Source organism: Pristis pectinata, chromosome 3 (genome assembly GCF_009764475.1).
Source record: "Pristis pectinata isolate sPriPec2 chromosome 3, sPriPec2.1.pri, whole genome shotgun sequence".
NCBI classification, from domain to species: Eukaryota; Metazoa; Chordata; class Chondrichthyes; order Rhinopristiformes; family Pristidae; genus Pristis; species Pristis pectinata.
The window spans coordinates 93,072,065-93,099,011 of record NC_067407.1 but is presented as its reverse complement, the minus strand read 5'-3'; the positions used below and the strand labels follow the sequence as shown (position 1 = coordinate 93,099,011).

The 26,947-nt window shown below is 40.0% G+C and overlaps 1 protein-coding gene across 1 annotated transcript in view; it reads left to right on the top strand.

The window, feature by feature from the left end:
- The window catches only part of LOC127568612 (actin-related protein 2), a 33,196-nt gene extending 6,610 nt beyond the window's left edge, over window positions 1–26,586 (top strand). The window contains exons 3-9 of the mRNA XM_052012575.1: window positions 4,070–4,285; window positions 11,533–11,605; window positions 14,869–15,005; window positions 19,454–19,603; window positions 20,824–20,969; window positions 21,204–21,336; window positions 24,603–26,586. Coding sequence (XP_051868535.1) covers window positions 4,070–4,285; window positions 11,533–11,605; window positions 14,869–15,005; window positions 19,454–19,603; window positions 20,824–20,969; window positions 21,204–21,336; window positions 24,603–24,773 — 1,026 coding nt within the window. The 3' untranslated portion in view covers window positions 24,774–26,586. The remainder of the gene's footprint in view (window positions 1–4,069; window positions 4,286–11,532; window positions 11,606–14,868; window positions 15,006–19,453; window positions 19,604–20,823; window positions 20,970–21,203; window positions 21,337–24,602) is intronic.
- Window positions 26,587–26,947: the final 361 nt, after the last annotated feature.

The following is a 26,947-nucleotide window of genomic DNA, read 5'->3' as shown; positions in this document are numbered from 1 at the left end:
CCAACATGACAAGGACTGTTATGTAGAACACATTATTCTTCTCTTAAGTGGATTGAGAGAAATAGAAAAGCTCATCAATGTGCATTATTCAATGTAGGTTCTGCACCATTGAGATTTGCTAACTTAATTTGTTATTGCATTATCAACTTGTCTCTTAGGTCCATTTTGTAAAAATTTGCTGAATAAATTGTTCAATCACAAGCTTTATAAACCAGAGCTGTTGTTTATAGTTGTACATTAAGCTCTTTTACACAATTGATAGGAAGGATTCTCAACGTTCTGTCACTTTTTTTTAATTTTGGAAGTCACTTTGAATCTTTTAGAGTTCCGGGAGTGATGTTTTCACTCGGATCTTTTCTGACCTTTCTGTTTTACCTTCTCTCTCTCTCTCTTCACCTGTTGAAGTAGAATAACAAAAAAATGGTAAGTAAGTTGAAGTGTGGTGTGTTCATTTCATTTTATTTTGGTATTGCAATCAATTTGTCCAGAGTTTGCGTTGAAATTTCCTTTCAGTTAACATTTTGCAATTATTTCTCTAAAATAAGACAGCATTTCATTGATTTATGTTCCCTTTTGCCTGTTCTGTTCCAAGTTTCAAAGTATGGATTAGACAGACTTGACTTTGGCAGAATGTTGATTGAGTTGTGCATTGAATCAGAGCGAAAGATGGCAGTCATATGCTACATCAGGTGCTAAGTAAAGTTGAAAAGCTGGCAAGAAAAATAAGGGTATAGTATCCAATTGCTGTTGCATACCCTGCTCATGCTGGTTGCTGACTAGGAATGATAGAGAAATAAATTGGCCACTCATCTATGGGATGTTGTATTGCTATTCAGCAGGGATGGGAATTTGGAAATTTGTCATTCTGGGGATTGAAAACAGTTTTATCAAACTTGGCAATAGAATCAAAGTTCTGAATCAAAGTTCTAAATCAAATTCAAGGTTCATTATGTTTTATGACAGTCAATCAAGGAATTGCAGATGAGGTAAAGTTTTGGAAAGTTTAAAGGTTAGTGATGGCATTTATATATTTGTGGTAGACACAGAGCGGTACTTGCAAAATGTCGTGTTAATTCCTGCCAGGCAGATGTTGTGGAGCTAAGGATCTTATCCAAACGAGGAAGATGATAATAGTTACTCACGTTACGGCCACATCATCGAGTGGTCCTTTACAAGACTGACACAAGTGCATAATTGTTGGTTGAATAATGATAGAAGATGAGTAAATACTTGAATAACGAATGCCTTTGTCTTGATAAAAGTCATTAGATCCCAGAATTGAGTTTTTGGTCAGGCTCCTGAATGGGAATGATTGTAAAAAAAAAATTGCTGTCTTTAATTCCTAATGCCCCTTTTAGGTTTAGTGTTTCGTGTTGCAGCATGAATTTGCCACTATTTTGTTTTGCTTTGAAGCATGTATTTAAACTGATATTACTTATGTTTTTGGTTGGGGCTCCAGATTAACACCATTTTGTCAGATGAAACAACTACTTCTGTTCTTTCAGTGGCATTGGAATGTGGCTGCTCAGGTGGATCATTTGATGCATTCCTAGATAAATGGACATTCACAAGAAGCCTGTGTGTGTATTCTATCTGAAACCGATGCTGTGCTCTTGTACACAATGTACATTGAATCTTGCATCAAGTATTGTAATGCTCTTGCTTGAACAGTGCTGTCACATACATTGCCAGAATTTAATGTATAATTTGGCCAAAACTGAATACATGTTCTTAATGGATCATTTCAAAATTAACCACTTTGCAGAATCACAGAAATTACTTCGTCAATCTTATTAAAAAATTACAATTAAAATTCTTTTCTATTGTGTAGTAACATTTCTGGTGCATGACGTGCTTTCTACTTTGCACTAGTCAACATTTCAACATCAGTATCCAGTGAACTGTCTGAGCATGACTAGCGTGAGGTATTGCATCATTAATTTATGCTTCCTGGACTGTGCTTTGTTCTCATGCAGAGAACTTTTTGCACTGAGTTCTGCAAACTGCCTTGAGCAAATGTCTGTATTTGTAGTTTAATACTTGCCCAGTTTCTATAAGCTGGCTGAATGCACAATTTAAATTTCAATTCTTTGGACATCAGGCTATCAATTCAATGTAAATAGAAGTTTATTTGTAAAATTCCAAGTTTTGAATGGAATGATCTGTCTGAGATTGCCAGCATCTATAGTTTTTATTTGCTTTACAGACTGTCTGATGTGTTCTGTTATGAATTGGGCTCTGAACAATAGGCCTGGTTTTCTTTAGGCCAGTCATGCAGTATCTCTGAGCTCACCAAAAGTCATGGGCAGGATGTAACATTTTCAATACAGAATCTTGCTCCATCCCCACCCCCAAACACCAGGTAGTTGTGCTACGAGACGTAAATGGGGATTTAAATTTTTGGCAGTTCACTGCGACTGAGGCCAAATAAGCTCTATGAACACATTTGTTTTAAATGAGAGATCTAGGTTATTAAGCTCCATGTTTGGCAAGTCCCTAACAAAACCAACATTTCATCAATATACAGGAAACTGCATGCGGTACTTCCCATTGCATTGGCTGTTTAGATATGGGATTTTGGACCACTTGCATTCTGAATGAGGGTCATAGAATTAAGATTATCTTGGGACTTCTTGACCAGGGAAGACAAACTGTGGGCCTCAAATTTACCCATTCATTGCCGTTATGCAATCTCTACTTTCTGCACGTGTGATGAGTGAAGGGAAAGTTGTATCAATAATTGTTGAAACATTTTTTTGCACTTGATCTAAAAGGGTTCTTGTGGGTATGGTCCCTGGCTGAAAGACCTTTTTAAAGTATTGAAGGGAATCTTAGAAATTGAAGGATCTTCTCTTATTTTGGGTGGGGGAGGATGGGTAAGTAGTTTGAGCTTGTGAAATCTAGATGTCTTGTCCATATGCTGGAGTGTATTCTGATCAGCCTCTTCAGGTTACTTTAGGTTTGATTCACACTTTTTTCCCTAGTTTTTAGTGCTGATATAACCCTTGTCCTCCTGGATTCACTGTCTTCTCTCAACTTCTCCCTCCATATTAACATCTTGACATGATCAGCAGCTGCAAGTTCTCTTTTTATTTTGTTCCGCATAATGGCCAAGGGCACCTTCCTCCTATTGGCCAAATTGCTTGCATACATTTATGAAATCCTCCATTTGACATGCATGATTTCTGAAGCTGCTAATATGCTCAGCTGTTCTCTAATATCCACCTTTTGATTCCTTTGGCCCCATGAGCCCTTCACATTCTGTAATCTTGGTCAGTATCTGGAACTATATATTTAGTTTCTAAAGATAAAGTCTAAATGTCATGGTTGTGAGCATTTCTGGCATTCATGTGACTTCAGTGTTTAGTAATAGTTACCTAGACCACCCAGGCACCAAGTCTGGCCTACCCACGTTCCTCACTCTTGTTATCTTGGATTGTAATGCTGAAGTTGGGTTACTTCTCTACCAAGCTCTCCATCAAGCATCTCCCTCTCCCCGATCCCTGTTGGCTCTCCACCAAGCATTGAGTTCATAGACTTTGATCCTCAAAGTTGAGACAGTCCCTTCATTGATTTCCCCCCTTTCACAGCCAATTTTCCATACTGCGCTAGTTCTTGATCTGTCCATCTATGTGTGAGCTTTTCAAGCTTGATTCATCTCCTCCTGTTTTGATGCTATTATCACCAATGTTCCTTTCAGGCTCCCATGTTTGCTGATGTATTTAGGTCTGTCTGATTTATTGTCCCTTTGTTGAGCAAAACTCATCACATTTTTCAAAAAATCTATTATCTGGACCTCACAATGTACTACCTCATTTCTAAAGTTCTTGAATGTGACATTTTTGGCTTTAGTTTTAAGTTGTGAAGTTAAACTTTAAGTTTTACTGAGCCAATGACTTGCTTAGTGTAGGTGTTCTGAGAATTCAGTGGCTTTCCTTAATTTTTGGAATATGCTGGTAGTTATTATGACTTAGCAGTGATGTTTTTAAATTGAACTAATTCATTTTTCTTTTCCCAAACAATGTAATTAGCAGTCTTATTTTTGCTTTTTTTTTGCTTCCTTTCACAGGATCTTATGGTGGGTGATGAAGCTAGTGAATTGCGTTCTATGTTAGAGGTTAATTATCCTATGGAAAATGGCATAGTGCGAAACTGGGACGACATGAAGCATCTGTGGGATTATACATTTGGCCCAGAGAAGCTAGATGTGGACTCAAGGAATTGCAAGATTCTTCTGACAGAACCACCAATGAACCCTACAAAGAACAGAGAAAAGATAATAGAGGTAAGAAAGTTTGTTGAGCAGACTTTTGGGATTCTCTCCCAAAACCCATCTTGCCTTGTGATCCTTACGTTCTTCTCACCAGAATTTGGTCCTTTTCCTGGAAATCTTATGGAGAATATTTTTCATTTGTTCCTCTTAAGCAGCATGGGATGTTTTTCCTTCATTGATGTTTCAAAGAGATGTATTGTTCTTTTGTAGATGGGGAGAGGTGGTAGAGGAGGAATGGAACAGGCAATTCACATTTCAAAATCTTTTGTTTCATTGGTTGCATCTTTTGCAAAAATTACTGTATTTAGGTGCTTTTATGCTGTTTGCATTGCATGGGAAGATGTGGTTTCCAGTCGAGAAGCTTTGCAGGGAGAGATGAGATATTGCGTGTGTGGGGGGGGTGGGGGGACGGACGGAGGAGCACTGCATATTCAACCTGAGAAATGGAATATGATTTGTTCCAAGGCAGTAAAAAAAAACAGCAAGGCCATTTATAAACATCAACAACAGGTTCATTTACTTTCTTTAGAACAGTTTATTGGTACTCTAATTGTGATTTAATATCTGTCTACTGCTTTTAATGAAAATTTTAGTTAATGGGTTAATATATTAACACTACATTTTTAATGAACATGTAATAAATGATAATGCATGCAAACAGCTAATCCAAATTATGTTTGAGGAGCTGGACTCAAATATTTTATATTGGTTGGGTCCTTTTTACATGGTGCAGGAAGGTCTTCAAAGTATTGTTCATCACTGCAAGGGTTTGGATTTGTCCTAAAGCTGGATGTTTGCAGTGTAATTATCTCAGCTGGTGCCTTGTACTAAGCTTGAATATTAGGAATTTTCTTTTGAAAGTTATGGAAAAATAAAACTTTTGTGGACTCTTCTTGGTGGTAATTTTTATCTAAAAGGAGAAAAAGGAGAAAAAGGCAGCTTTGGCCCAGAGCTTCCTGCAGCTGTAAGATGACTAAATTTAGTAGCTTTGGTGCTGATCTCACTAGAGTTAATTACTCATTTCCTGGGTTTGAGGCCCTTGAAATCCTGGTGACAAATCAGTGGTCAGTATGTGCTTTTTTTTTAACATCAACTTGAGAATATTTTGCCTGCCTGATCACAGTATTCAAGGAATCAGAATCCCTACAGATTAATAATAACTTGTGTGCATCAAAAATGGCTTTCATGCCAAAAAACCTTGTCAGTTATATGAATATTATATAAATTATTCAAATGTTATTCTGGCATTTGATGAGGTTGAAAGCCAGTAAGTTACCTATTTAGACAAACTGTAAGTTGTCATTTGTGTTACTTGAAATGTTGTTTAGTTCAGTTACCTGACAAAGATTACTTTTGTTACAAACATGTGCTGTGAAAGGCCTGAGTAGGAAAGAAATTGAGTGCCTACTACACACTCTTCTGTGCAGGTGGATGAAGTATGCTATCTTGGTTGGATATTGAGTCACATGAAAACCGGTCTTGGAGAGTGGATAAAATGTTTGAAATGTGGGTGAATTTGTAGCCTAAAATCTGGTTGTGTAGCTTCTGGGGCTTGATCTGGAAAATGCTAGCTATTTCCTTGAATAGAACAATACTTCCCTGAACAGTGATTTTCCCCACTGCTCTCAAACTTGGCATCTGCCTGATTATTGGGAGCTGAGGTAAAAAAACGATGAATTGATATAAACCCTGATCATTTTGTGGATGACCCAGTGGAACAAAATCATTGTTGACCAAAAAATTTTTGTACCATAGTTCCTCCTGCTTCTAAGTCTTTTGAACAGGGATGTCAGAAACTTAACTTGCTGGGTGGAAAATACTTGGGCTGTCTGCAGCCTCTCCTACAAGAAGTTTTCGGGAAGGGATATTTGTTTGTGCAAGATGTGTCTGAAGAGCAGATTATCTGAGTATTCAAACAGCTGTTTTACATGTCATCATACTTTACATTGATCTTGAATTCTTCAGGACTGAATTCAAGATTGTAAACTGGGTTAAACCAGGAAATGGTCAGCAGGTCCAGGCAGTGTGTGTGGAGGGCAAAACAATTTGCTCTTTCAAAACAATTGACCTTTCATCAGAACTAGGAAATGTTGGAAATCAAACCTGTGAGTTGCAGTGGATGAGGGTGGTAAAGATCAAAGGAACTGTCTCGTAAAAATTAAATGATGTCCATTGTGGATGTGTTGTTTGAGACAGGGTGGTAAAGACTTGTTAATTGAGGCTGATTTGTGAAAATGTATAAATAGAGATGAAAAAAGGGGAAGAAAATGCCAGAACTGAAATACAAAATGCTGCAGTTGCTGGAATGAGAGAGTGATGGAAATGCCCAGCAGGTCAGATCTGTAAAGAGCGGGTAACCTGGGTTAATATCGTTATGACTTTTCATAGGAACTGGAAAATGGTGAGTACTTGGAGTTATAATATGCCTCTACAGAAGATGAGGTGCTGCTCCTCAAGCATTTATTTGGCTTCATTGGAACAGTAGGGGGCCCAGCAGAGAGGTAGTTGGGATAGAAAACTACTTCACTTGGTTGTTGCCTTTTGAGGACTAAACACGGTTGTTCTGGAATGTGGTTGTCCATTTTGAATTTGGTTTCTCCAATGTAGAGGACTTCACATTGAGTGCAGAATGCAGTACACTAGATTGAAAGTACAAATGAATCACTGTTTTACCCAGTAGTTTTTGCGTCTGGATGGTGGGCAGGGCACAACTACAATGCATCTTCTCTGATTGCATGGGAAGATGCTGTGAAAAGGGGAATAGATCTTCATGCATGTGGAAGAGTGAACTAGGGGGTCACAAAGGGAATGTTCAGAGGGAGGGAAAAATGATCCACATAGATGCTGCTGACTTGTTGACTGACTCCTATTATTATTTTGTACCTCCACTTTTTTTATTATTGATTTTCATTTGTAAGCTGAATGTTGCATGTGGTCACTCGTGCCTGCTTTCCCAGTTCCACCTTGTAAAAGAAGTGGGTGCATCACAGATGGACAACATTTTAACACATTTTTGTTTTTGGACACCAATTTTTTAATCTGTCCACACATCCTGGTTCTTGGAATCTACTCTCAAGATGTTCATTGTGTTCAGTGCAAACTTTAAAGTTATATTTGATTATCCAGCAGCTGATTAGGTTGACAAATATAAATGCATATTTACTGATGGTATAATAATTATTGTGAGAACTAGTCTGGGTAACTGATTTGGGTCAGTTTGGGATATTTTGTGAATGTCACAAATCACTAAATACTTATTTGAAGTAGGAAAATGCCAACAGGGATCTGTGGTTACAAAACAAAATTTGACACTGAGCCAAAGATATTAATGATTGGAGTTTAGAGAGCATCCTAAAGGAGAAGCAAATGGTACAGGTTTGGAAGAATTCCAGTGCATGAGTTCTGGACAACTAAAGGCATAGCCACCAGTAATGGAGCAGTGAAAATCAGGGGTGCCCTTGGGCAGCACTGCACTGATTGTCATAATCAGTGGTGTACAGAGACTTCTTCTGAATGGGCTGTTGGTCTCTTCTTTTTTTAAAAAAATAATTCTGGGAACACTTAGCAGGTCAGGCAATCTGCATTGCATTAGGATTGCCACATACTGGCTGTTTGCACTATCTACTGTGATTAGTGCATTACCGTTCTTGACACGTGTTCAGCTAAGTGATTTTTGTTTGTTTCACCTCCCTTTCCCCCGCACCTCCTCCCCCCCCCCCCACCCCCGGTAACTTTTGTGTTGTGCATTTAGATTGTGCTTGAGTAATTTCTTCTTTGCCAAACCTATTTCCACTTGACCTATTCCAGTTTGTTGTACAAGATCCTTCTGTGGCATTGAGGGTTCTTGTGCAGATGGCTGGTCTTGACTTCTGCAGACATGCTTTCTCAGCAGTAGCTGTGCAGTGGTTTTGGCTTGCTCAATGATCTTTAGTCAGTAATTTTGTACAAATATTACTTAGTTAAAGGACCTTTAGTGTTAGATGAAGGACATATTGCCTAATGTAACTGTTGTAATAAGTTCCTGACTATCAACTGTACAATTGAATGGTATTACTACTTCTGGGTTTATCCCATACTGGTTCCAGGGTTGAAAGCTTACTGTACAGAACTGCTTGATAGAGGTCATTGGCTTTTATATTTTATCTATTATTTGATAACATCCTGCACAAGAGTGGACCATTTAACATTTTAAATCCAATTGCCAGTGTTGATCAGTGTGCCCTGGTCCTTTCATGGGACAACTCTGTATAAAATCTCAGGTCATCTTGTCTGCCACTATGGACCTGGTTATCTCTCCAACTCTCCAATTCCTACTTTCACTAGCACTGTTAACAGGTTTAAGATGCTAAGTTTGTTTGGATGCATTCCTGGAATTGGGGTGTAGTAATGTGATCCATTCTTTAACTACGTTGTTAACACGTATTCCAGAATGCTTTTCCACAATCAATGGGAATGTAAGTAAATCCTTGAGTTATTTGAATTTATCTTGACTGTCAATGAAACTGCCTTCCTACCTCCTGTCTCCCACCTTTATTTCCCTATTACTTGCAGCATTATTCTGGAAATGTCTAAATCTTTGAGATCTAGCTGGACGTAAGAGATTTGAGACTGCTAGATCAAGGGTATGGGTTTTGTTTAGATACTTTTGTATATTTTAATATTGGAAATTCTAGATAATCAGTAGTTTAAAAAATCTGACTAATGTTCAATATCATTAAATTACCAAAGGCCATTTCCTTTTCAAAAATGACCAGCTTAGTAATTGATCTCAAGTTATTTGTAGGGTGTAGCAATCCAGTGTGGTTTTTGGAAAAAGCGCAACCAGGTAGAAAACCAGGTCTAAGCTTCTCTAATTCTGATCTTTTGAAAAGATAAATGAAGCTCTCTTCCAAAATGAAAACTGAGGAGTGACTTTATTTCTATATGTTCGTTTACAGAATGAGGGTGTCCTTAAGTTGTGGTGAGCTGCTGCCTTGAACCATTGCAGTCTTCCTGGTGAAAGTACTTCCACAGTGTTGTTTTGGGAGTTGGGAGTTCCAGAACTTGGACCCAGCCATGATGGAATGGCAAACTTGCAGATGATGGTGTTCCTGCCTGTTTGCTGTCCTTATTCTTCCAACAGTAGAGAAGGTGCTATCAAAGGAGATTTGATGTGTAATTGCAGGTGCATTTTATAGAATGTGCACATGGAGTCACACTAAGCTGGTGGTAAGAGAGATGGCATACTCGTCATGCAGGTAGCTTTGTCCTGGGTAGTGTTGCGTCCTATTAATACTGTTGGAGACAAGTAACTGTTTATCCAGGTAAATATTCTGTCACAGTCTTGATTTGTCTTGTGAGTGATTTAAAGACGTCCGTCCTTTTAGGAGGCAAGTCATTTACCACAGTAAACCAAGCTTCTAACTTGCTCTTACCATAGATTTTTGTGGCTGGTCCAGTTAAGTTTATAGTCAAGGGGGGCATTGCTTGTTAAGGATGGTGGGCTCTAATGGTAATACTGAACCACATGAAAAGTAGGTAGTTAGATTTTACTATTAGGATGATTACCAGCATCTTGGGTGAAGCAAATATTAAACTATGCCTGAATATTGTCTAGCTCTTGCTGCATTTAGGCATAGGCTGCTTCATTCTCAATGACAATACGAATTTGATTGAATCATCAGCTATCTCTCCTAACCCCTCCGCCCCGCACTTCTGACCTTGCGATGAAAGAAGGGTCATTGAAGTAGTTCAAGGTATTTGATCCGGGTCGCTGCCATGCAGCATTGTTCTTGAGCTGACCTCCATCAAACACCCATCTTTATGCTAAGTACAACTCCGGATAGCTGCATGGTTGAATGCTGCCTTAATGTTGTGGGAAACCCCTTACCCCACTGCTAGAATTCAAGTTTTGGGTTCATGTTTGGAGCAAGGCTGCAATGGGCAGTGTGATTGAGTGAAAGCCGAATTAGGCATTACTGAGCAGATTATTACACAGTCGGTGCTTGAATGCAATGTCAATGAAGCCTTCCATTACTTCAGTGAGAGTAGCCTGGGGCAAAAATTGACCAGATTAGATTTGTGCTTTTCTTGTGTGTGGATAGAATAAAGCTGTGCAATTTTCCACATTCAGTCGGATGCCATTGCTGTGGTTACCAGGAGTACATTGGCTGAAGCTCTAGTTCTTAACACCTTGGCTGTAGAGCTAAGAGCTGTGGGCTCAAATGGCCTTTACTATATTCCATGCCCTCAGCTGTTTCCTGATGTGTGATGTGCATTGAATTAGCTTCTCTGATGGGGACTCCAGGAGGAAACCAAGATGGATTATCTTGTTAACTTTTCTCATTTAAGATGGTTGCCCATGAATCAGATTTGTCTTTGGCATTTGCATGGGCTTTCTCATTGTTGAAAAATTCTTGGGATGGGATATTCTTCTCCCAAGAAATGTTTAATTTCTCTCAACTGAACATGGTGGGGCTGCAAAGCTGTGATCCATTAGGTATGGGATTATTTGGCTGTCTGTTGCATTGTTGCTTTTTGCTGTTTATCATGTGTGTAGATGTGTTGCAACATTCAGATTATTTGAATGCGTTGGTGCTGCTCCTTGCATGCCCTTCTACATTCTTTGCTGAACTATGGTTGATCCCTAGTCTTGGGTGTGGTTTGAGTGAGATGCATGGTCATGAGGTTGTAGGTTATGATGGAGTACATCTTTGCTAATGGCTCATTGAACCTCATCATTACCCAGTTTTGAGCTGCTAGAACCATTCTAAAGTTGTCTAATCTTAGTAAAGCGGTCAAGTCGTGCGACACGGAGGTTGTCTTTGTGAAGACTGTACAAGGGTAGATGAGAGAGGACTTAAGTGAGGTGCAAGCTTTAGGCATGGACTGGTTGGGACTAGTGGTCTGATTCTCTGGTGAATGATCTTAGTACTGACAGAACTCTGGTCCAAGGCAATGAAACATCTAGAAGTTGGATTAATCTGTTTGGGGTTGAGGGTTATATATGTTACTTAGTTGTTCAGAATCTGTGTATAGTTGACAATTTCTTGAATACAAATTTTCTCCAACCTCAGCTCTGTAAATGGAGTAATGGATATTGACTTTGCAATTATCCATCATGCTCTGAAAGCAATCCTCTCTTGTTCATTCAACTTGTGGATATTTGAAATTGATCAAAGAGAATAAAAGGATCTACTTGTATGTGGGTATAATATATTGACTTTGTTTAACATGTTAAGGTAAACAGGCTAATCTACAGACTGTTTTCTTTGTTTCAGGTAATGTTTGAGACATACCAGTTTAATGGCGTGTACATTGCCATTCAGGCAGTGCTGACATTGTATGCTCAAGGTATGTATTGCCTCTATAGTTGAAATGCGAGGTTTAATTTACAAATTTAATTTTAGCATGATAAAAGAGAACTTTGTTAGTGTATTATGCTGCATTGTTCTTCTAGAATTTGGTTTCAAACCATCAAATTGCTATCTCAAGTTGTGTTCGGGTTTTTTTGGGGGAGTTTGTAAGTTGGTTTTTGCTGTTTTCTGTTGGTAAATGTGGTGAGTGTTCAAGCAGAGCACCTAATTCATTTCAACTTGGAATTAAGTTGTATGCAAGTAGGGTCATATTGATATAAAGGTACAAGGATTTTGGAAAAGTCTTTTACTGGGATTGGATGGAACTTAAAGTTAAATCTCCGGGGCCTGACGGAATATTCCCCAGGCTGCTTCGAGAGGCGAGGGAGGAGATTGTTGAACCGCTGGTAAGGATCTTTGAGTCCTCGTTGTCCACGGGGATGGTGCCGGAGGATTGGAGGGTGGCGAATGTTGTCCCCTTGTTCAAAAAAAGGTAGTAGGGATAGTCCAGGGAATTACAGACCAGTGAGTCTCACGTCTGTGGTGGGTAAGCTGTTAGAAAGGATTCTAAGGGATAGGATCTTTGAACACCTAGAGAATCATGGACTGATTAGGGACAGCCAGCATGGCTTTGTGAAGGGAAGATCTTGCCTCACAAGCCTGATAGGGTTCTTTGAGGAGGTGACGAGGAAAATTGATGAGGGTAGTGCGGTGGATGTGGTCTATATGGATTTTAGTAAGGTGTTTGATAAGGTTCCTCATGGTAGGCTTCTTCAGAAGGCCAAGGGATCCAGGGAAGCTTGGTTGTGTGGATTAGGAATTGGCTTGCCTGTAGCAAGCAGAGGGTTGTGGTGGAGGGAGTGCCCTTGGATTGGAGGGCAGTGACTAGTGGTGTCCCGCAGGGAGCGGTTCTGGGACCTCTACTTTTTGTGATATTTATAGATGACTTAGATGAGGGGGTGGAAGGCTGGGTTAGTAAGTTTGCGGACGACACTAAGATCGGTGGTGTTGTGGATAGTGTGGAGGGCTGTCGGAGCTTACAGAGGGATATTGATAGGACGCAGAGCTGGGCTGACAAGTGGCAGATGGAGTTCAATCCAGAGAAGTGAGGTAGCACACTTTGGAAGGACAAACTCCAGGGCAGAGTACAAGGTACTTGGCAGTGTGGAGGAGCAGAGGGATCTGGGGGTTCATATTCACATTTAACTGAAAGTTGCCTCACAGGTGGATAGAGCAGTTAAGAAGGCCTATGGGATGTTAGCTTTCATAAGTCGTGGGATTGAGTTTAAGAGCCGCAAAGTGATGATGCAGCTTTACAAAACTCTAGTTAGGCCACACTTAGAGTACTGTGTTCGGTTCTGGTCGTCGCATTATAGGAAGGATGTGGAGGCGTTGGAGAGAGTGCAGAGGAGATTTACCAGGATGCTGCCTGGATTAGAGCGTATGGAATATGAGGAGAGGCTTAAGGTGCTAGGGCTTTATTCACTGGAAAGGAGGAGCATGAGAGGAGACATGATAGAGATATATAAAATATTGAGAGGAATAGATAGAGTAGACAGTCAGCGCCTCCTTCCCAGGGCACCAATGCTCAAGACGAGGGCATGGCTTTAAGGTTATGGGTGGGGGGTTCAGGGGAGATGTCAGGGGGAGGTTTTTCACCCAGAGAGTGGTTGGTGCATGGAATGCACTGCCTGGGGTGGTGGTGGAGGCAGATACATTGGACAGGTTCAAGAGTTTGTTGGATAGGCATATGGAGGAATGTGAGAGAGAGGGATATGCGGGAGGAAAGGGTTAGATAGTGTGAGGGTGGTTTGATGGACGGCACAATGTGGTGGGCCGAAGGGCCTGTTTTGTGCTGTATGGTTTTATGGTTCTATGGTTTAAGACTGCTCTCCTTGGAACGGGTTAAGCAATTTTTTTGTGACAATTTGATAGAAGAGAAAAACTTTCTCTCTGGTGACTTGGATAAGTAATCAAAGGTCATGAAATAACTATTGGCTAAAAATCTAGGGATATACAAAGGGAAGGGAAGGGTTATTGGTTGTCAGCATCTAGAGTATCACTTGAAATACTGCTGGTTCCATAAATGTTTGAGTTGCACAGGGTGAGAGACTTTCAGGAAAATTGGAAAGGGGGATCTGGCAGTTCTTTTAAGAATCTTGAGTGGCTGCCTTTTTGTGTTGTGTTGGTTTTCAGTTTGCACAAAAGTGAAGTGAAATTTAATATAGGTGAGTAAGAGAATTCAATGTGGTGAAAGTTCTTCAACTACTGGTGTGAAGGAAGCAAAATGCAAATAGGTCTAAAATCTCTGGATCAGAAGGGGTCGGTCACAAGACTGGTTGATGGGTTTAGGTGAAGATTGTAAATGTGTGTAACAAGGTAACGTGGAGAAAGCAGATCTGCAATAGGAGATCTGAGTTTTTAAATTAAAAAATGAAATTATCAACTCGGAGAAATAGTGAATGACAAACTACCAAGGAGGAAATAATGCCTTGTAGTGATAAGTGGGTTTTGGGAATGAAATTTTGTCTTTTATTCTGAATCAGGAGGAAGTAAGCAGCTTGGTGATGGATCACACAATGTTGTTTCAAATTGCCAGGTTTAGCAAGGTTATTGGGAGTCAAGAATCGTGGTTTGTGAAATTGAACTGGCTCTGGTGTAAAGGGAAATGTTGCTGTTCTACAGACTAGGTAGAGTTTGTGTGAGAAGTTTGGGATGCAGTTGAAGATAAGAGGGGTGGCATGGGTAGAAGGTGCTTTTTGAAAACCTTTGCCAATATTGTTTGGATTGCCAAGCTACTGACATTTATTGAAGAGAGTGAGCAACTTTGGATTTTTAGGCAGCAGCTCCATTCGCAAGATCTTTAGCTGACCAAAGAAGCAATTGCATGAAACCACTTAGAGATGAATGGAGCATGATTTCCAATAACAGTCTATTGACAGCCATTGCCCTCAATTTACTTATGGCAGGTGGTTAGTTTAAGCTTGTGCAGCGTGCTATCAAAGACTACCCAAATAAGGGATTGAAAACGGGAGGAAGGTAAATCATTTAGTCTGTAAGCTTGTTCTTCTAATCAGATCATCACTGATTAGTAACTCAACTTTAGTTTGTATAATCTCTCTTTGTAAATTAATCCTTAAGAGTCCAAGCCTTGTATTGCTAAGTAACCTACTGCACTTCAGTGCTTCCTTGAGCATTTATTCATGTTAATTCACAGATGTAACATCTTTGAGTCACTCTTGAACACTTTCTTCCCTCCAGGTTTACTAACTGGTGTGGTTGTGGACTCGGGTGATGGTGTGACGCACATCTGCCCCGTTTACGAAGGATTTTCATTGCCACATCTAACACGGAGACTTGATATTGCTGGCAGGGACATCACCCGATATCTCATTAAGGTGACAAAGAGAGTCTGATTGCATTGTTTGCCTTGACATTAAAGAGCCAGTCAGTGCTTTATTTTCCATCCTTGCTTGTCTTTATTGCCCACCCTGCCTCCCCTTTTTGTCCACCTATCACTGCTCTGCTTTTCCCTCCTATATGTTGGGCTTCCCCTTTTCCTATTTTCAGTCCTGAAGAAGGGTCCCGACCTGAAACATTGACCGCCTGCTTTTCTCCATGGATGCTGCCTGCCCTGCTGAGTTCCTCCAGCTTCATAGTGTTTTTCATCTAGATTCCGGCATCTGCAGTCCTTTGTTTCTCTTGTCTTTATTGCATATGCTTTCAAACTTCCTGGCATAATGCAGAAGCAACAGACCATCAATCAGTCATAAATGTCAAGTGTCAGTTGTGGCTAGAATAGCAGTTGCACCTCTGTTGGAAGTCTGTAGTTTCAAGTTTCAAGTTCAAAAAATTCAGAACAACGCTTCTAGTTTTCATTGTTTTAAAAATAACATAGAAGTGAGATCATTCAGCTCTCAAGGTCTGTACTGACTCTTGGAGCAATCCCACCAGTCCTCTTGCCCCACTTATTTCCCTGCAAACTCTCTCTCCCGTGCCCTTCAACTCCACCTTGGTGCTACTAACAATAGGAATAATTTACAGTGGCCAATTAACTTACCATTCGGTACATCTTCAGGATGTGTGAGTAAACTAGAGCGTGGGGGAGAGGGGGATGTTTGGGCAAGCGGGGTGGGACTTGTGCAGTCACAGGGAGAATGTGCAAACTCCACACGCACAGCTGTACCACTAAAGGTTTGTGATGTATGGTATGTATCTTACAGAGACACCTTCGTTCTCCTGTTATTAAAAGAATGTAGCCCCACTATCCCTGCTGTTTTAAAAGATGGTGTTAAATTGTGAGAGCTTTTGGTTTACTTGAAGTCTTTCTCATACTATTAGAGCTCTGTAAACATTTTTCAGTTGAAGTATATCGAAGGCTATTTCAATTCAGTTTTGCCTGCCTTGCACCTGAAGCTTCAACTCTTGTAATAAACGGCTAGAACTTGGCTCTGTGAGTTGGATGTATAGTGAGCTTTTAATTAAAAATTGGCAACAAACAGTCCATTTCATCCAACAATGTTCATACTCCATTTAAGTCACTGTCCATCCCTCTATCGCTAACACTATCAACATAAATTACTACCCTTTCTCCTGTTTCTCGCTTGCTCTTGATTCTATCTGTACAACTCATCTCAGCAGTTCCCTGTGGTAGCAAGTTCCATATTCTTTGCTTTCATGGTGGAAGAAGTTTCTTCTGCATTTTGTATCTTGGTGACTCTTGAATTGATTGTCTTCAGTTTTGTTCTAACAAACTTGTAAATGTTGTCTATTCTTGATCTGCAAATTTAACAGCTAAATGCTAGGATCACCAGATCATTGAAATCTGATAATAAGGCCTTTTTAATAGTGCTTTAAGGAAACTATCAGTTGAAACTGAGTGGTAAACTCCTTGAATGGTTAAATTCATTTGTACAGTTGTTTGCTTCCACATGCAACATTGTAGGGCTGAAATATGGCGATGCAGTGATCCTGTTGCAATGCCTACCACCCTTTAACCCCTACACACATTTCCCCCCCATTAGGAAAGCACTGCACGGATGTAGGCCATTAGCCCCGTCACTTCTGTGCCAGATCTTTATAAAGCAGGCTAGGCAATGCTGTTTCCTGCTTTTCCCATAACCCCTACAACTTTCCTTCAAGTGCATTTTCTTTTCCCATTTGAAACTCCAATTAAGCATACTAAGGAACAGGGCCTTTGGCTCACTGTGATGCCAAATTGAACTAATCCCAACTGCCTGCAAATAGTCTGTATCCCTCTATTCCCTGCTTGTTCAAGTATGTCTAAATGCCTCTTAACCAATGCTATCATATCTGCTTCTACCACTTTCCTGGCAGCTCACAAATTTTGTTTGAACTTTCCCCTCTCACCTTGAACCTATGCCCTCTAGTATAGGGTAGACAGTTAATCTTCCCCTAGAAAGGAGACCAACTGTCTACCTTATGCCTCTCATAATTCTATATACTTCCATCACGTCACCTTTGGCGCTCCAGAGAAAACAATTCCAAGTTTGTCCATCTTTTCCTTGTAGCTCATCAACTGCAACCCAGGCGATGCCTTGTGACCCTCTTCTGCACCCGCTCCAATGTCTCCACGTCTTTCAGAACTGTGGACAATACTCCATATATGGACTAACCAAAATTTTTATACAGCTGCAACTAAATATTGTATTCATTTTTGATCTGTGTCCACCTGGACCTCAACATCTAATTGGACAAACTATTGGTCTCAATTTTTGCTGACCAGCCTTTTCTTTTGAGACGTTATCAATTGCATTTTGAAAATGCATGTAGAAGATATCTATCACTCTGTGACCTCATCAAAAAATTCATTTGGGTTAGTAAAACCTGATTTTTGCCTGTAACAAATCTGTGTTGACTCTCCTTCAGAACCTTTGGAAATCTGATCCATTGCCAGTGATTTTCCTGAGCTGTAGGCACAAATCTATGGACACCATTCCCAGGCTATTGAGTGTATTTTAACTCGTGTTTCCTAGCCTATCATTTATTTCCAGCTGTTTGATGGCTGCAGTAAGTGAAGGGGGCAGAGGAAATTTTCACCGTTTTTTGCTCTGTACCTGGATATTTTAGACATTCTCCATTTGGTTTTCCTTGGTTATTCCAGTGAACATTAATGTTATTTGTCTACAACCTCAGTCTGACCCTCTCATGATAACCGTACCTGTACTCCACGTCTTCAGTGGCATTGTCAGATGATACATTCAACCATGGGAATCCTGGCTTGTTTTCTCTTCACAATAATCTCAGCTTCCCTCGACTCCTAAAATCATTAGCAAAAATTCTGTAGACTTAAGGATATAATTGGCAACACAATGCTGGAGGAACTCAGCAGGTCAGGTAGCATCTATGGAGAGAAATAAATAGTCGATGTTTCAGGTCGAAACCCTTCATCAGGATATAACTAGGTCTGGGCCCATTCCTCCTTGTATTTTTAGGATACCCATAAACTGTAGGACATTGTTCCCCAAAACTAGATGCTGTTGTAATTTCTTCTCCTTTGAGTACAATCACACTTTTGTACATGTTTCCCAGCTTTTCACCCTCAAGCATACTCAGAGCAGCAGCATCCCTTGTACTTCTCAGTTCCACCACCAGGCGGTGTTGCAGTGCCACCTGGTGTCAATGGATAGAATTGCAGGAATGTCATTTGTTTCTTGAAGGTTCAGCTTTTCTGGGGACTTGTGCCTTGGTAGTGGCAGCCCATAGGGGAAAGAACCTTGAACAAAGCAAAACAAAAACAAATAATTATTGAAGCTGTTAATTATGTCACTCTTTTATGCATTGCTACCACTTAAAAGTAATGACCCTGGAATCCTGGCAGACATATGATTGACTTTAAATGCACTCTGAATTGCAAAGCTGGTGATACCACCTGTTCTAGCATTTTCTGATCAGAATGTTTGGTTTGGACAATTTTCATTGTTATGACAAAGGAACTTTTTTAAACAACTGTTTCCATTTTAAGCATTTATTGTAACACATCCTCTTCTTGAGAGGTCTCATCAGCTGAAAAGGTTTTGGTTGATTTCTATCCTAAATTGGTCACAATCAGCCTTCTGCTGTTAACTATTGAAAAGTTTCATAGATTTCCAGTTTTGTATATCTTTTGAATGGACACTTGTCTTTGTTTTTATTATCCTTTATTACTATTGATGAGAGACTTTTGACCTCGCAATCTACCTCGTTATGGCCTTGCACCGTACTATCTGCCTGCACTGCACTGTCTCTGTAACTGCAACACTTCATTTTGCATTCTGTTTTTGTTTACCCTTGTACTACCTCAATGCACTGTTGTAATGAAATGATCTGTATGGATGGCATGCAAGGCATGTTTTTCGCTGTAGCTTGGTACATGTGAATAATAAACCAATTTATAATTATTAGCTAAAATTAAATTACGATTTTGTTGATTCTGCAAATATTTTGCATTGGGCTGGCACAGTAGTGTAGCGGTTAGCATAAGGCTATTACGGCGCCAGTGACCCAGGTTCAATTCTGGCTGCTGTCTGTAAGGAGTTCGTACGTTCTCCGCCCCCGCCCCCCCGTGTCTGCATGGGTTTCCTCCCACATTCCAAAAAGACGTCTGGGTTAGGAAGTTGTGAGCATGCTATGTTGGCGCTGGAAATGTGGCGACACTTGCGGGCTACCCCCAGAACACTCCACGCGAAAGATGCATTTCACTGTATTTTGATGTACATGTGACTAATAAAGATATCTTATCCTCATGGGTAGTGAGTCTTTAAGTCCGTTATAACTATGCTTTGAATGCCCTGCATTTGGCCTTTTTAATATTGTTGTGGTTCTATTTGTATTTGTAATTTTTCAGTTGCTCCTCCTGCGGGGATATGCCTTCAACCACTCAGCTGACTTTGAAACTGTCCGCATGATGAAGGAAAAACTGTGTTATGTGGGGTACAACATTGAACAGGAACAGAAATTAGCACTGGAAACCACTGTTTTAGTGGAATCCTATACGGTGAGTTTTCCATATGCTTGGGTTATGAAATTTCTTGTACAACATGTATGGATCCTGGAATCTACATCATAATCGAGTGTGTATTCAGCAAGCAGTGAAGCCTATGACTGGTGAATACTTGGCCTATCTGTACGTGTCTTCTTTCTTCTGCTTCATTTATCCAAAAAAATCAGCTTTGTCTTTTAAATTCTCAATTTGTTATTTCTCCTTGTATTTCATCCTGCTCTTTCTCCACTTCAGAATTTTGTTTTCCCAAGTTGACATTTTCCTTATTTCTTGTTGACAGTTCAACCCTTTTCTTAAATGTACCTTCTGGTTTCCATATACAGCCCCCCCTCCCCACAATCCCAGATCAGTTACAACATGAACCAGAGGCAGGAGAGAAGCTGCTCACTGCTGTGGTACCAATCCTTGTTTTTGTACCCGTGGGTATAATTGTATTTCCTGCCCCTCCAGCATGGCATCACATTCCCCCTGTGGATTATCAAAGGAAAGGAAGCCCGTATAGGTCCTCAGTTTGGCTAGAAGGCAGGACCATGACTTTGTCCTGTGATTTGTTCAGTGAACAATCTGCCACAAGCTTTATTTAAGATGAAGTAGTTTCTTATCAAAACTTCGAATTGATTTCCTGCCTGATAGTAATTTTGTTTTTAAATAATACCATTGAGAGTTCCTTGGTCTAATTTGAGTGACTCCTACTCCCACTTATGCAAGCACCGACTTGCATGTGGATATGGATCTACAGGCGCATCCACTTGTTAGTGGCTGTTATCCAATTGTTCGAGTGGTTGTTATCGTGTGTACAGTAAAGTACCTTAATATAAATGTATAGAATGGAGGGCTGGCATTGTGGCTGGAACCAATCCTACCTGTTTTCCTCCAATACCTACATGTTTGCTTCCCATCAGTATTCACTGGCTACCAGGTTATTGTGATTGTAACAATACTCTGATCTTGATAGAGCATGCATCTGCGCATGATAGAACATGGAACATTTCAGCACCGGAACAGACCCTACGGCCGTGATATCTGTGCTAATCATGGTGCCAATCCAAACTAATCCCATCTGCCCGAACATGGTCTATATCCCTCCATTCCCTGCCTGTTTGGGTCCCTGTCCAAATGCCTCTTAAACAGGCATTTGGAGAACAGTTGGTTCATCTTTATAGATCTGTGTGCTATATTGCTGGCTTTGAATTTTTAAAGCAAAAATTCTTCAGCTTCCAGATGGCCGTGTCATAAAAGTTGGAGGGGAGCGTTTTGAAGCTGCCGAAGCCCTGTTTCAGCCTCACCTCATCAATGTTGAGGGTGTTGGAGTTGCTGAGTTGCTCTTCAATACCATCCAGGCTGCAGATATTGACACCAGGTATGTGGGGAAAGTGCATTAGGGTTCTTGAACCTTTGCTCTTTTTTTTAAATAATTTTTGGGCTCTAGGGGGATGCTTCAGTTAGTGACTTGTGTTCTTAGGAGGATGCATTTAAGTCTTATTTTTTCCATTTTAAAATTACGGTTCTAGCTAAATGATAAGCTATTAGATCAGACCAAGAGAATTTTCCAATTTGTTGTAATCATTCATTGCCCTGTGCAATTCTTTTCCAGATCGGAATTCTACAAGCACATTGTCCTCTCGGGTGGCTCCACCATGTACCCTGGTTTACCTTCACGCCTGGAGCGTGAACTGAAACAGCTGTACCTTGAGCGTGTACTAAAAGGAGATGTTGAGAAGCTTTCTGTAAGTCTGACTTTGTGACTACAAGTTTCACTATTCTAAGATTTTTAATCAGAGAAAGAGGATGCTCTGTTCTTTAATATCCCTCAAACCTTGAATTTAATTTGAAGAATTGTTCACACCCAGTTTTCTCCAGTTGTACTTCCTACTGTGCACCTTGGGTTGTCCAAGTTCTGGTCTTCATTGAGGAGTTATTTTCCTTGTTGGCAGATCCTCCCTATAATCAGTTCTGTAAACATTTGCTGTGTCTACAGCCCTCATCTGCTCTGGAGTCTGGTCACAATCATTCCTAGATTTAATGGCTTTTTCATTGCTAGTGGTGCCTTCAGCTTGGGACCCTATGCTCTGGAATTCTCTTTGCACCTCTCTCATTTTCAGATGCTCAAATTCTTTGATTAAAATGTTGATCATTTGGTTTAATCTTGATATTTGGCTCAATGTTACATTTGCTTCTGTTCAGCTTTGAAGCATGAATGATGCACTGCAATCTTCCCTTCTTGCTTTTTCTAACCCCACTCTGCTTCCCTTCCTGTGGATAAGGCTCAAGCCTCTGCATCCCTCAGGACTTCTCTTACAAAACCTTCATTTTGCACCTCATTGCTCATTTTTTAAATGCATTCTCAATGCATACCCTATTGACCCTGCCTTTAGTTTCCTCCTTTAAACTTTCCTTTCTTTCACATTTGCTGACTTATGCTGCATTGCCTCCTATAAATTACTTCTGCATGGTCTGTATGCATATTGGAATGGTTCCAAAGCACAGCACTTGGTGCTTTTACACTGAAGTATAACATGGTGGTGACTAAAAGTGCTGTGCATTGAATCTATATCTGATATAACCATAAACATCAGTTTGTCAGAGTAATGGACAAGCACAGTTCTTCCCTCGTGCTCTCACCACTTTAGTTTTCACATTTTACCCTGGGTTTCAGTCTACAGAAAATCTTTACAGCAGAGGGCGCTAGGCATTCGGAACACAGCCAAGGTTTTGTGAAATGTGACAGTATAAAGACTGAAGAAAGGTTGAGAGGTGGAGAAAGCATTCAGCTGGAAATTATACCTTTTCTGTATTTAGATGGTGCTGTTTGTGCACATTATCTTTGAGTGAATTTCACAGCAATTGCAATACTGAAATTGTTTGCAAGAACATAATGTGAAAAGTAGAAACAGGAATAATTCATTTGGCCCCCTCGTGTCTGTTGTTGCCATTCAGAAAGGTCATGGCTGATATTTTGGTGCCATTTTCATAGACGTATTCCATTTCCCTTGATTCCTTAAAACCTAAAAATCTGTTGTCTTAAAAATATTCAGTGACTGAGCCTTGGTAGCCCACTTGGGGAGAGAACTGCAAAGGCTGGCCACCCTCTGAGTGAAGGAGTTTCTTCTCATCTCAACTGTGAATGGTTGACCCTTTAGAAACTGGTCCTAGGACCCCAGCAAGGGGAACTATTAGCCCTGCATCTACCCTGTCAGAAGCTTCAGTGAGTTCGCCTCTCTACTAATCTCATCATTTTATAGCTCAGTCTGTTTAATGCCTCCTGGAACAATATCCAGAAACTAGTCTGGGGAACCTTTGAGGCACTTCTATAACAATAGGATTGGGTGGAGTCAATGTGGATTAATGAATGGGAAATTGTCTGAAAATTGAGGTTGTAACCTGCAGAATAGGAAGCTTGCAGATAGTGACCATAAGTGCTGTGCACTGAATCCATATCTGAATGCAAGTAGTTTGTCTAATGTAGTTTATAACCTTAGCAAAGACTGTCAGCAAGTCCCACTATAGCCACTGGTTTTCCTTGTCTATTCTACTAGCTGCAACCTCAATTTTAAGATTTATCAAACATGATTTCCCTTTCATTAAATCCATGTTGACTTCACTGATCTTGTTGTTTTTCTCAGTGACCTGTTACCACTTCCATTATTTATTAGCTGTAGGATTTTCTATACAACTAAAATTAGGCTAACTGTTCTGTCATTTCCTATATTTTTCTGCCCCCCCACCAAACCCCTTGGTTCTCTTGCTCTTTCCTTGTCTCTGTAACCCTCTCTTTCTTTCTCTTCTGCCTTCATCCACCTTTCCCCTTGCCTCTTTTCCTAGCTCTCTTCTTGAACATCAGTGAAATTTATTCACTTTTTAAAAAAAATAATTTGGTAATGATGTGGATTTTCTTAAAACCCAACTTCCGCTAATGTTCAGGGAAGGAGATCTGTCTTCTACCTAATCTGGACTTGCATGTTAGGGCAGTATTATGCCAATCATTTTTAAATCTGCTCTGAACACAGCCCAAAAAAACAGTCTAGTTAAGACAATGTAACAGCCTTGTGATTCCCACAACTAACAAATTTAAAAATCATTGCCTATGTTTTTATCCTTGCTTCCCATGAAGATTAACTTTGCTGCTCCAGACAACTTCAGATCCTTGTTTAAAATTTTGAAAACATTTGACTCAGTCATCTGACTGGTCAGAGATGCTTTCCTCTGGATAAAATTAATTTAGGTAACCGGAGTCAGAACAGGAAGCATTCCAAGGAAATGTAGGTGTGAGACAATGATCCTTTTGTCCCACCACCAGAACATCTGGACAGGATTTTTCCATTGACCACAATCTCTCCCTCCACCACAATCTCTCCCTCCACCACAATGTCAGCTACTTTGTCATTATAGTTTCCCAGACTAGCTGACCTTTAACAGCTTGCTAAAGTTGATATTGATCAGTGACTCTTGACGGAGAGTGTTTGAAGTGCCTGATTATGGCTGATCCTGATTCTGTGTTCCTGTCTGATATCACAGTGCATTTCCAATGGGGAAACATGAGTGAGCCATATTGGCTGCTTCAGTTGTGGAGTGAAGTTGAGAGCATGCCCCTTCTTCACCCCTGCCCCCACACCAAGTCTTCTGGTTCAATAATCTAATTTTTTTGTTCTGAACTTCGAGGAATTCAGTTGCTGCCTTGTGTTAAGTTTGTTAATGCCTAAAAATGATGAGCATGAGGCGCTCAGGATATCCTGGTGGAGCAGAATCTGAAGCAAAGTGAAGCTTGTGTTAAATATTCTGGAAAATAAGTGACAGTATATTGCCATACACACTGACTTAGCCACTGATAACATTTACTGAGGATACAATTGATGAAACGGATTTGTGTGGTATCTACTACAGCCTTGTTTAAAGAAACTGTCAAAGTGGCTGAGCAGGATTTTAAAAAGTAAAGCTGAGGGAGAATATGCGTGTTTTGGTTTTTGATTTACACTGACTGTTTATTTCCTTGTAGAAATTCAAGATTCGTATCGAAGATCCACCACGGCGCAAACATATGGTGTTCCTGGGTGGAGCTGTTCTAGCAGACATCATGAAAGACAAGGATAACTTTTGGATGACCCGGCAGGAGTATGAGGAAAAGGGTGTGCGTGTGCTAGAGAAACTCGGTGTGACTGTTCGATAAAGCAACACATTCATTCCAATGGTTCTTGCTGCTTTTTTTTCCCTTCTCCTTGCTCATCTTTAAATCATTTGGATATCTGACATGGATAGGCTTCTGCCCTTTGACTCCTGGGGTCAAGTTGTGTTCACTGTTTCTACTGGTTTCCTGGGAGAGCTTTGTTTAATGTTTGTCAACTTCTCTAAATTTAAAACCATTTAATTTGACCATTTCCCTGCAAATAAAAGTCAAGGCAAAAGGGGTCTGTCTGCTGCATTGTTACTGCCCTCTAGGCGCTTGGATAACTCCTCTAGGCTTCTTTACTTACATCTGTAGTGTTGTACTGCTAGCTGTGGCTGGGGTATACCAGGTGGTTCCTTCTGCCAAAATGGAACTACCACTTTCATTTATTTTAAAGAAACAGCTTTTATTACCACATTATTGCAGTGGTTAGCACTATTGACAATGGATTTTAATGTAGATGCATCTTTAGGAAGGGGGCCAGAATAAGTTGTTGCCAGTGTCACTTTTTTAAAAAATCTGTAGCATCTTAGCAAATTATTAACTCAACTCGGATTCTTTGTGGGGTGTTTAAATGGTAAAAGTCAGCTAACTTGTTATGTCCAGTGTTTCCTCGTGAAATAGTGGAATGCAGTGATGCGCATTTGATACTGTAAAGAGAATATGTCTGTATGTACAGAAAACTCTTCACATGGCACAAGGCTACAGCAGAAAAAAACTAGTCGAAAGGGACTGGGTTCCCTGATGTTTATAGATTTAAAGTTTGTAGCTATGTTAACTGAAATGAAACCTATATTATATAAATATATATATTAAATATGAAAAGCTAGAACTAGCTCATTGATACATCTGGTATTTAAGCGTGTCATATGGGAACTCGCCAAATATTAAAAACGATTGCAGCATGTGTGGTTACCCAGTGCCCGAAGAGTTATAACTGGATCTCATTTTCATATCATAAACTGCATAAAACAAAATAAAGCAAAACAGTTTATAGATAATTGTGCATTCATTGTTGAAATTGGTGTTATGGTATATTTGGGGGGGGGGGGATGAACACGTGTGAAGGAATTAATATTTCAGAATGTCATTGAATTTGTGTGCAGCTTCAGGCTATACAGCCCATCGTACTTCTGGTGCTAACTTGCTATCCTAACTAACCATTGCACTTTACTTGGAATCTTTTAATTTGCTTTTGTTATCCAGCTGCTCCTTAAGTGCAATTGAATTGGCTTCAGTAGCTACCTGTGAAATGCATTCCATATTCTATTAACCTTGTTCTGTGTGGGATGGGGTTTGGGGGAGGAAAGGGAGAGAAATCCTTTGAACATCTGCAATATCCATTAGAATTATCTGAAGACTGTTTGAGTTAGTGACTTAATCTGATCTGCCAAATTTAGTAAAACTCAATCTAGACTCGGTTTTATCTTTGAAAAGCATGATATCTATAACAAATATAATGTGGATAAATGGCATTCAGGCTATTTGATTTGAGAGTTCAGTCTCCTTAAACTTGTTTTAGAGATGTTATCTGACCTGGCAGTACTGTATGTCTGAACTAACAAGGTCCATACCTGCATAACATAATTCAATTATCTTCGATCTTTCATAGTTTAATTATGGGTTGCCTTCATTATCCTCTTTGCTTGAATCAGCATTGTGTTTAAGAATGAGTAAAGCTGGTGAGAGTATTGTATGAACTTTTTAAATGGTTGCTCTGGTTTTTTTAAAGCTGTACTCTGCAACTTTCAAAACAAAGTTGTGCAGACAACTTGTGTAGATTGTTTCTATTAAAAAGTAAAGTTGATCATAAAGATGGTTTTGTGCATGAGGTTACTTACGTTCTTAGTAATAAGGTTTTGAGACAAATATGAGATGAATTGTATCCACTGCTACAAGGTCTGCTTGGGAAACTGCCTGTGGATACTCACTTGTAGCTACATTACCTATCAAAGCAGATCTGCAGTAAATCAGATGTTGCTTGTGTATTCCTGAGTTTCTTAGTTGAATTGATTTTTCACATCTAGGGTGAATTTGACCAAGTGCCCTGTTTTCTGGGCTGTTGGTCCTGTGAAGCTTCCCAGTGGACCAGAAGTGGGGTTAATGCATTTCTGACACTGATCCATTGCTTCACTTGCAGTATCATGAATAACCAGCTGATAATTCAGTGGGACCTG